General features: G+C 35.4%; 1 protein-coding gene across 1 annotated transcript in view; it reads left to right on the top strand.

The window, feature by feature from the left end:
• Positions 5332-12039, top strand: part of LOC110265130 (serine/threonine-protein phosphatase 7 long form homolog) — a 7950-nt gene continuing 1242 nt past the window's right edge. The window contains exon 1 of the mRNA XM_021107928.1: positions 5332-5472. Coding sequence (XP_020963587.1) covers positions 5332-5472 — 141 coding nt within the window. The remainder of the gene's footprint in view (positions 5473-12039) is intronic.

Here is a 12039-nt window from a genome sequence, read left to right as displayed (position 1 = left end):
AAATTGTCTCATAAATTTTCCGCTGACGAGTTCAAACAGATTCAGATTGAAAGTTTGTTTTAAAAGGTTAATTTATTAAAGTTAAAAGAAGGTCATAGATTCAACCCCCCATTCTCTAAGCCTTCTATAACCTTCAGTTTGTGATTGCCTTCTTGTGTTTGTGCATTCCTCAATGGTATTCTGAATTGTTGTGACTGGATATTTCTCTGTGACTCTTGTATATTTGACTATGAATTAATTGAACTGTGATGATCTTGAGTTAACTGATCTCCCCCGATCCTACTAAGAACCCCTCCCGGCAAGTTCTTACCCCTTCCTTACTTCCCCATCAGATGGAGACGGGCGTCCTGTTCTACGAGATGGACCCTTCCTACATATATGAGGATCTTGTACAGCATAGATTTTAAATAGTAGCTGTAGAGATTAGGACTTGTATGTACGTTCTGCGTGACCACCCTTTCCGCCATCCGATTAACACTCCGCTCTTTAACTCCGATATGCATTATGAGTTCCCGTTGCATTGGCTTCTTCCTGATACGCTGTTTCAACCGTTCCATGACGGACTTGTACCTCATCAGCATCCCGATTAGCCTGAGGATCAGGTGGTCCCTGAGTCTGATCCTATGGAGGAGCATGTACCAGGGCCTATACCTGAGTGGCATATTCCTGTAAAGTGTAAATTCTGAAAATTAGTAAATGCTTAACCAATAAATTAATTATTATTTAAATAAATTAGAAGATTAAATTTTTTAGTTTAGAAGGAAAAAATAATTAATAAAATTTGATACTAATTTTAAAGGTTTTGACCCAAAATTAAGCCGAAAAGGCCAAACCGTTGAATCGGGCCCGAACTGGGCCCAAAAACCACCAATACTTAAGAGCGCAGCTCTTCTTCTCTTCCTCGCATGAAACACACGTTGATATATACATTTGGGGGAGGAACGTTGATTCCAAATCCCTAATTTGATTTTAAATTCACATAACTTTTGATCCGGAGTTCCGATTGACGAGCCGTTAGCGGCCATGTGTTTGTCTCAGAATTCTCTACAAAATCCATCGAACAATTTGGTACAAAAATCATGTTTTCTCACCCAGTTCTCCCCTTTTTATTTTGTGATTTGGATTTCGATAATTGAGAGATTTTGGAATTTTGATAGTTTAGGGATACTCTGGTGGTGGATAATCACCTGGTTTTGTTTATTTGAGCCGTGGGTAAGATAAAAAAAACTTGTATTTCTTGGTGAATTTCCAATTTAGTAAATTCTATGTTGATTATAGTGATAATATGTGATATTTGATTGAAATTGGTAATTGATTGAATTCAAGTTGGTGAAGTGGAGTAAGTGATGCTAGTTTGAGCTTATTGAATTGAGAATTGGAGGAATTGGAGCTTGTAGAGGAGAAAATTTTGGTGTTCTGAGCTTAGGGAGGAATCGGCCAAGGTATGGTTTTGGATTCTCGTAGTTACTGTTTAATATCACGTGAAAACTTAGGCTAGAAAGCCTTAAGATAAGAATGAACTGAATGAATTATTGATGGATTGTGTATATGGTATATGATGTGTGATTCAATTTCGTAAACGGTTTGCTATTGGAGTTGGTTGGTTTTTGGAAAAGATTTAATATTGAAATTGGTTTGATTTTGAAATAATTTGATATTGGAAACGATTTGAATGACCGAGAGGTATTTCGTTTGGTGGTTGGGACCCTTAAAGGGTGGCAAAAGTCCAAGTTTTAGAGGAGATGCTGCCGAATTTTTTATGAAAATATGAAGCTTTGTTTAAAGTGGTTATTTAGAAAGATTTGAATTTTTAAGGATTTTATGATTTGATTTTGAGTTAATAAGAAAAAGATTACGTTTTGAGTTTGTTTCATTTAGAAAAGAATAAATTGTGTTTTGAGTATGAATTATAATGATAATGAGATATGTGTGACCGGATAAGAGGCAGTGGCATTGTCCACTTGATCCAGGAAAGAGATGAGGAAGAAGAATGATGAGAACTGAGTTTGATTATGAAAGTGAAAGAATATAAATGAATTGTAATGATAATGAGAATGAATTTCTGAATGTGACTTCAGATAAGATACAATGGTGTTATCCACGTGCTTCGGATAAGAGTCGATAAGCCGGGTAAGATACAGTGGTATTATCCACTTGCTCCGGGAGATTTTGAGACTCCGGGTAAGATGCAAGGGTTGAGTTCTGTCGTCGCTTGCTCCGGGATGAGAATTGTAACACCATCTGGGTAAGAGGCAAAGGTGAAGTTGTTCCCTGCTTCAGGTACGTGAGTAAGATGCAAGGGTTACAGCGTTGTTCTACTTGCTCCGTGTTTGGTGTTCTGTCCAGGGTTAGCTACTGGACATGTCGGGTTTGGCTTTATAATCGACAGATGAGACTCATCAGCTATAGAATAGGCATACATCATGTGCATTTGTATGTTTTACTTGACTGTGTATTGTTTTGGTTTGTTTAATTGTTTAACTCTGCTTATCTGCTACTTTTTCTACTTGTTGTAATTGCACCTCTATCTGTGTTTTCCTTGCTTGAACTGTATGTGTATGCTTCTGAGAGACCATCTCTTGGCGGAGGAGTGAAAGAGGGTTGTTTCACCGGTGATTTGGAAGTTTAGAGTTGACAGAAGGTGCAGAGTTAGAATAGGGTTGGAATCCTTTAGTTAGATTACCAATATTATTGGTTTAGAATAAATTTTAAGATTAATCCGAATCTCGAAGTTCTAGGAATGAAGCCGGATTTCTCGGGACCTTTTATATTAACTAGGCGGGCACCTTTACCATACTAAGAAACTCCGGTTCTCATCCCATACATATTTATGCAAGGTTCTGAAAATCGGATCGGATCGGCAAGTTCAACCGGATTAACCGAAAACCGGTCACCTAGCCAGTCCGGTTGAACGTCAGAACTGTCCTGCAAAAATTCGGTCAAACCAACGGTTAACCGGCAAACCGGATGAACCGGGCAGTTTTTTTAGTCCCGGTTTCTTAACATTCTCCAAAATGGCGTCGTTTTTAGCGCTAATAAAAAAGAAAGAGCCCCACCCCTACCTAACCCAACGAAGTCACCACGCCTCCCAACCCTCTCTCAACCCTAACTTCCCTTTCCTTCAACGATCAGAACTGCAAAAGCTAGAAGGAACTCCACCATCCCTAGCCCAATCGACGCCGGCAATGACCACTAGCGGTTGCCACCGTCGTGGTTTGAAGCTTCAATCGGCGTACTCGTCGTCTGTTCGTCTGAACTTCAAAGCTTCTGTCATCGGAAGCACGATTTGAAGCTTCTGTCGTCGGCCACCTCTGTACTACCAAGCATCACTTCTGCCGTCGTGGACTCTGGACCTTCTTTCTTCTCTCTGACGCAGTGAGTTCTTCAATTTATCAATTAATTTTTTTATTTTGTTAACTATATGAAGCTGCAGTGAGTTCTTCCGTTTTTTATTTCAGTTAATTTTTTATTTTGTTAAATATATGAATTTTCACATAGTTCTTTAGTTCTTCAGTTTTTTATTTTTTTAATTTTGTAATGATGAATAGAATTTTGGATTATGAATTCTGAATATTGCTGAAATTGCTGTAAACTTCAAATCTTTTTATGCTTATGAATTTGGTCATGTGCGGTGTTTATCTTAGTTGCTGTGAAGAGGGGTGAGGGGGAGAAGATAGGATATTGTTGGTTCATTATTTTGATCATCTGGGGAGTTTCTAGCTAGTACTGAAATTGTGGATAAAATTGTTGCAAAATTTCCTCATATGAATGGTTCTGAGTGAAGTTTCCTCATATGAATTCTAGCTAGTACTGGAGTTTCCTATGCAAGCGAAGTTGGGTTAGTTTTGGAATGCTGTATTTTGTATTTATGCTATGTATATATGTATATAGATTCTCCTCTGTATATATTTTATGTTTGTCCCTCTTAGAGGTTGACTTGGAAAAACAAGTGTTTATTCTGTAGTTTAAGTTATATTTTGGGTGGTATAAATGTATATAATTACATACTCTGGTTGGCCTTAGCTTCGCAGGTCAAGTCTGGAGCTTAATATCTGTATTTTGGAAACTCTGATCAGTATATTATGTTTTTAGCCTTCTTTTGATCTTATCTATCTGTTTTACGATTATCCATGCGATTGTGATACGATTTTCTGTTTTCGCTTTTTTTTAGCTTATTCTCCAAGGGTCCTAGATATGAATTATTTCAACTATATTTATGTACATATTTTATTTTTAGAGGTCGTAATACCTCGCCACCTCTACTGTACGACTTAAGCGTAAGGCTCTGTGTGGTAGGGTGTTACATAGAGCAGATCTCAGATTCTTTCTCTGAGCCTTCATCTGAGGAGCTGCACACCACCTCTATTAGTGGACCGACGAGTGTGGGCTAGAGCATTAGTACAAGTGCCAGAAATTGGGAATTGTTATTACATTGTCACCTTTAACCATTTTTCAGTGTCCAATGAGTTTCTCTGCAACTTTCCAACCCATTTCAATGTAGCACTCTGCAACCAGAAATCTAACAACAAATAAATAAACAAAATTAAATTCAATTTAAAAAAAGAAGCCAAGCTGGGTGGAAAAAAAGGTAAGAACAAGAATTTCAATGGAACTGGAAATGGTGTTCATGGGATTTGCTTTGGCCCTGATCCGGCTCCATATGTAGATCAAGTCTATTTTATAGACCCTTAGCCATAGACCCGAACAGAACATAGCCTAAACACATTTACCACCAACTTCAACATACAATGGCTGATGATATTCATACTCTGTTCACAACACAATATATCATAGCAACAAAAACAACCATAAACACGAATAATCAGGAAAAAAACATCAAGGCACCATTAAAACTATATATATTACACTATCAAGAATCAACAACATCAATCAGTTACTGAATAAACAGATTCATAATCAACATCATTAATCAGTTACTCACTCATTCAATCAAATTTAACTCAATAACCGAATAACTAAAAAAAATAGAGAATGAGTTTCACGAATGCAGAGAAGTGACAAGACCAACCTATCAGAGCATAGCGAAGTAGACTCTGGCAAGGGGGAGATAAGAGCGACAGACGAGAATGCGATGACGACGACGGGAGACATAGAGCAAGGAGACGCGATGGCGCAGGTTGATTGGGAGCCACAGACATGATGGAGTAGTGTCAGAGACGCACCACAGCCGACGAGACGAAGTAGAGGAGTCAGGCGGCGATCGTGAGTTCTGGAGTTCGGAGTGAGATTGAGAGAGACTAAGAGACTATGAGGAGGAAGAGAGCCTTTCAGGGGTTTAGCTATTTAGGGTTAGGGCTTTTTTTTCCAAAAATGACCATAACGACGTCGTACTGGTGGGGGACGAAAAAAGTGAGTTTCCAGATGGTCCGAACTGGTTCTCTCCGGTTCTTTGTCTTGTACGGTCAGATACCTCAACCGAATGGACTTTGTGACTGGTTCAATGATATTTCGGTTGGACTTGCTAGTCCAGTTCGATTTTGACAACTATACCCCCTCTCTCTTTCTTTTTTCTTTTTTTGAAAAAATTTTACTCATCTATAAGAATAAGAACTAGGAAAAATAAAAATGAGAAACCATCACTGTAACACCTACCACACAGAGCTTTACGCTTAAGTCGTTAATCAGATGTGGCGAGGTATTACGACCTCTAGAAACAAAATACGTTATAAGTATAATCGAAATAAAATGTAACTAGAAGCCTTGAAGGAGAAGCTAAACAAAAACGTAACAGAAAAATGCGTCATTCATGTCCAGTAAGCGTAAAAAAGGATAACAAAGATCGAACGAAAAGGATAGCATATATATATATATATAAAGAACATAATTCCAAAAGATACAGATATCCAAGTTTCAGACTCGACCTGCAAAGCTAAGGCAAGCCAGAGTATACATATACATATATATAACCCAAAATGTGTTTACCAAAATATAGAATATAAACCTTGTTTCTCCAGGTTAATCTCTAGGAGGGACAAAATACAAATATGCACAAGGTGGAGAATCTATATACACATATACAAATACACGATACAAAACACAAAGCCCAAAGTAGATCTTCACTTCAGCAGAGCCTTCAGTATGCTTAGCGAAGTGCCTCGCGTCCTACATTTGAAAAACAACAATATATATATGGAATGAGAACTGGGAGTTCTCAGCATGGTAATTGTTCCACCATAGGTAATATATAAGGTCCAAGGAAAGCCAGAGGCATTCTTAGAACTCCGACACTCAGATTAAATTTAAAGATTAATATTAAACCAGAAAATTTGGCAATCTATCTAAGGGATTCTAGCTGCTAACCTAACTCTTCACCTTTCGTCTCCTCCAGACCTCCTAATCACCGGTGAAACAACCCTCATCACGCCTTCACCAAAATAGGGTATCTCAGATACACATACATATACAAATCAAACAAAGAAAGCACATGTAGAGTATATGTACAGCAAGTAAAATCAAGTAGCAGATAAACATGGCTAAGCAGTTAGGCAAACCAAACAATGCACACTCAAACAAAACATACAAATGCATATGATGAATGCCTGTCTTATGATTGATGAGTCTCATTTATCGGTTATATAGCCAACCCGACATGTCCTAGTAGCTAACCTTGGATAGTCCATCTGTGCGCGCATCCCCATGCTCAAAAATATCTATAGGANTATATATATATATATGCCCATCGGAGAACCTGGGGAGTTAAAGTGCGCGGTCACATCTTGCAACAGAAGGTTAACAAAGTATCGAGTCTCAACCTAGAGCAAGTGGTGACAAGCCACTGCTTTCACCCAGGAAAACTCGTGTCTCAGATAATTTTAAATACATAAGTCATGTGAATATTCAATCATATTTCATCAACTTCAACATCATTCTCATATATGTCTCATTCATCATTTTCAATACTTCATCAAGTCAATTGTACACTTTTCAAATCTCCTTTGATACCAAAATTAGCTCCATCAACACACTTACTCATATTCTGTAACCTTAAACCTAGTCTTCGGACCTTAAACAGAGTTTCTAGAGGTTTGAAAATCTATAGGAATGGCTGGTAGTTCAAAAATTGTGAATTCTCAATAAAATAGTGGTTTCGAAGGGTCACAAGCTTGCCAGAAAGGTCAAATAGTTAAAAACAAAGTTTAGCGAAAAACAGCGCATCATGCGTACACATGGTACTATGTGTATGCACGCACCAGATGAAAATTCCAGTCTATACGTACATATCATAGTGTGCGTACGCACGCACCAGACAAATTTTTCAGTGTGTGCGTATGCATCATAGTGTGTGTATGTACAGGCACGAACCTACATGGAACCATGGGGGGCACTTGGCCCCACTCTCATTTTATTTTTTTAAAGAAAAAAATATATATACATATATAATATGTCCCTATTTTAAATTTTAAATGATCCCACTGTAAATAAACTAAGGCTTAGTTTGGTAAAGCTTTTACTTTTTAAAAGTAGCTTATAAAAGTTAACTTTTAAAAGATAGTTTTTTAAAAATTGTAGTATTTATGTTTGGTAAATCAAATAAAAAATAGCTTTCAATAAACACAAGCAACATCAATTGCATTTGGTAAAATAGCTTTTAAAATTTAAAAATACTATAATAGATATAAATATAAGCATTAAATTTGAAAATTAGTTAACATATGAAGTTATATTAAACTTTTAAATTTTAAAAAGTACAAGGCAACTTTAGAAAGCTCTATCTTAGGTGCTTTCAAAAGTACCCCGGTCTTTTAAAAGCTACAAGTACAAGCACATGGTTTTTTTGATTTACCAAATACAAAATGAGGAGCTTGAGCTTTTAAAAAGCACAAGAACCTCTTCAAAAAGTTTTACCAAACCAAGCCTAAGCCCAATTATTTAAAACCCTAAACCCATTTTATCTTTCTATCATTTTGACTATTAGTTAACCTAATCAAATTTAGTCTTTTTCCATTCTCAAATACTAGCCGTCACTCATTTATTCTCTTAAACCCTCTTCTTAGTTTCATATTTTCAACCTTATTTTTCTATTCCTTGTTTAGTAGTCATCTTGTCTTCATCAAAAGGTAAATTTTAAATTCTCTATTTTGTTTTATATAGATCTCTATGACTCTATGTTTTTTTCAATTTTATTGTTTCTCTTTTTCATATTTTTAATTGCAAATTTTAATTCAATCAATTATAATTTAAGTATTAATCTATTTTTTTATTTTCTTCATGAATTTATTTATTTTATTTTATTCTCGATTTAGTGATCCTTGTTATTTATTTGTTTATCTTTCGTTTTATTCTATTATATGTAATTATATTGCATATAAATTTCTAAAGTGAATTGATCGATTTACTAATTTAGAATATATTTTTTTTATTTTTAGAAATAATAATAAAAAAATATTTCAAAAGAAAGATACCATTAGAATCTGAAGTCACTTCATTAGTCTCTTCTAATAAAAAGAAGTTTTTAGAATTCAATGTAAAAAATCTTGTAGCTGATCCTGGACAACGACCCAAAATTTTAAATTATGATCTAAATGATAAAGATGAAGTTAGACGAGCTTATTTACAAAAAGATCCTTGTCATCCAAGAGAACATGATTTTCTACAAACATATTTTGGAACTTTTTTCCGTAGATTTAATCCAGATTGGTTTGATGAATTTGGCAATTGGTTGGAATATAGTATTTCAAAAGATCTTGTCTTTTGTCTCTGTTGTTATCTTATGAAATCTGATGGTGCGAGTAGTAGTGATGCTTTTGTAAAAGAGCTCTTTTTAAATTTAAATTAATATATCTTTTGATAATAATGTGTATTATTTTTGCCCACTCAACATAAATTTTTTGGGTCCGTCACTGCGTACAACTTGCAAAATCCTCAAGGTGTGCATACAGACACCCCCTCGTACGTACGCACTAGTCTCCACTTCGCTCTAGTCCATGCGTGTGCATGATAGCGTGCATACGCACGCATACCAGATTTTCTAGTTTTTAACACTTTCTGCAGAATCCTATTTTTAGGCCCAAATTTTAAACGCGCATAACTTTTTCGTTAAAAATTATTTTTAGTTCATTCTTCAAACGTCATAAACTTCAGGAACCCAATTGTTATTTAAAATAAGTTTACAAATTTGGGATTCCGGAAGCCAAGTTATGGCCTGCCAAAATTGGTCCAAAAATCAATTTTTCCAAAAACACCAAACCTTCAATCTTCCAAAATTCTCAATTCAAAACTAATTGTTTCATAACCAAAACAGTTCTAAAAAGTTCTTAAATCATATTCACAAAATTTTCAATCACTCCACAACATACCAACATACAAATTCATCAATTTTTTACCACAAATTCCATTAAACTCAACAATTTTACCAAATACTAATCAATTCAACATCATACTCATCTCATGCCTACATATAAACAATAATTGCATCAATCCCAACCATTTCACTATTAAATTCATTACATACATACATATAACTCAATTCCATCAAAGCCAACCATTCAAATATTCAAGCCTATCCTAAAGCAACTAGCCTAAGTTTTCACACAACATTATATACTAATTACGAGAAATCAAAACTATATATTGACCGATTTCTTCCTAAGCCAGGAATACATCAAAACATCTCCTCTAAAGTCCTAGATCTGCAAATGTCAATTTCACAAGCTCAACCACCAGAATTTTGCTCCAAACCACCAATTGGACTCCAATTCAACATAAAACACAATCTAATTCATACAACATCACCATAATTAACATAGGGTTACAAATTCTAATAATTCACAAAGGTTTAATTGTTTTTTTTACCTTACCCATAGATTAATTGGACAAAACCCAATAATTTTCTCAAACTAATTCAACCCTAAAACACCAAAACATCAAATTTTTCGATGCTCATGAACCAAAATTTTGAAATTAAAAGAGAAGAAGGGATGGGTGAGAAAATGCAACTTTCTTACCACTTTGTTTGTATGGTTTTGAAGAGCTCGACGTAGTAGTCGCTTGGCCGCAAATGGTACAGCGATATGAGTTCCGAATTGAGAGATATGATGGATTGAATTTGGAAGAAGATGAAGTTAGGGTTTCTTGAACTCTCCCCTCTCTTCAGCGTGATTCCATTTCAATTGGGGAGGAGAAGCCAAGTGTTTGCTTTTATATGATGGGTTTTGAGTTCGATTTAGACTCAATCCAATCAATTTGGTCTGTTGATTTAATTTTAGGCCAAAATTTTTAAAATTAATGTAAAAAATTATATTTTAATTATTTCTACTTCTCTAAACTATAAAATTTAATTTTTTTAAATTTTTTTAAATAATAATTAATCTATTAACTAATTATTTATTAATTTTTCAAAATTTATCATCACTAATCTTAATATCTCACATGACACCTTTTTCTAATAACTCCCCGTTATATTTTAACGTAATAAGCATTGAATATGATTTGTAAACTAAAGGGCTAAATAGCGCCAGTGATTCTCTGAGCCGGTGAAATGATTCTGATTCTTCCTTACGAGATATATCTTATATAGGAGTAAAGTGAGCAATGGCTATTGTGCCTGATCGAATTGATCGGGTCATGTAGGAACAAGGTTCAAGTCTACCGGTCTGTTAGGATGCCTCAGCTGCATACATCACTGCACTTCCACTTGACACCTATCGTTAATGAGAAACAGCTCGTCCCAGCAAGCAGTATTTCTTCTTCTTTCTCTTTTGTTGATAGAAGCTGTGACTGGATAGCCCAATGAAATCTAGAGGGGCACCCAAACCAACTGAGGGAAGTCGTACTTCTTACCAATCCGGGCAGAAAGTGAGAGCCCGAGAGGAACGAAATGAGTTTCACTATATAGGTACGAAGTGGCTTCCGCGCCGATTCAGAAACATTTCCTGAACCCGCTTACGGTCAAATGATCAGTTATAACCAATGGTTTCGCAATCTGCCATCTTCCGTAAGGTGAAGGAAGCATGGAGACGCAGGAGATGGATATAATTAATGTTAAAATGAGTTCAAAATAAACTGATGAAAATAAAATAGCCATACGTCCATACATAATTTTCACATTATAACATCTTTGTTATTTTAAACTATATCATATAGAATAAAAACAACTATTAAATTGTCAGTTGAAACTTACTTGAACCACTTAAATTAACATAATTTTTCATGCGGGTTAATATTATATTTATTTATAACAGCATATGATTAATGAAAAAAAAATGAATTTCATCCGAAATAAGGTATACGTCATGTGTGCACTTTTTAATTTACATATGGATGCATAGATGGTGTAAAATTCTGATATAAGGGTGGGAAGTGCTTCACAAAATTGTGGTGTCAGGGGGTGGAAAGTGCTTCACAAAATTGTGGTGTCAGGGGTGAACAACTCGGACCCTCCGAGTTCCACACACAACACGCACGGTCCGAGTAGCATGCATTTGGTTCAGTCAAGGTTGCAACTCGGACCCTCCGAGATCGAAGCAGCTCACGGACCCTCCGATTTTCGTTCCACCCATCGCACGGTCCGACTTGAAGCCACACTTGACACGCGTCGTGCTCATGCTTAACCCCGAACGGTGCCCCTGAAACCCAACAAAGACCCCTCAACCCTCTCTCTCTCTCACCATCCGATTACAATTCACTCTCTCACATTTCACTCTCAGCTTGAGTCACCTTCTTCTTCCTTTCTCTGGCTGTTTTGCATGGTGGAGGAGAAACAATCATGCCAAAAAATATAAAGTTAAAGATGTTGATCGATCTGAGTTTCACATTATTTATTATCTCAGTGATCCTGATTATGTAAGTTTTTTTAAAATTTTTTTAAATTTTATAATTTTATTATGTTTATACTTATTAATATTAAAAATTTAATTATTATGGTTGTTGTGAAAAATGCAATTAAAGAATATAAATAGAATGATTATTACTAATTTTTCAATATTTGTTAGATTTTTCAAAATTTTTTTTACAAATTTTTAATTATAAATATTATTATAAGGAAATTCGTTATTATTATTGTTGTTAGTTAGTTTTCCA

The sequence above is a fragment of the Arachis ipaensis genome, chromosome B07, assembly GCF_000816755.2.
Source record: "Arachis ipaensis cultivar K30076 chromosome B07, Araip1.1, whole genome shotgun sequence".
Lineage (NCBI taxonomy): Eukaryota > Viridiplantae > Streptophyta > Magnoliopsida > Fabales > Fabaceae > Arachis > Arachis ipaensis.
This window is presented reverse-complemented; position numbering and strand designations above follow the sequence as displayed.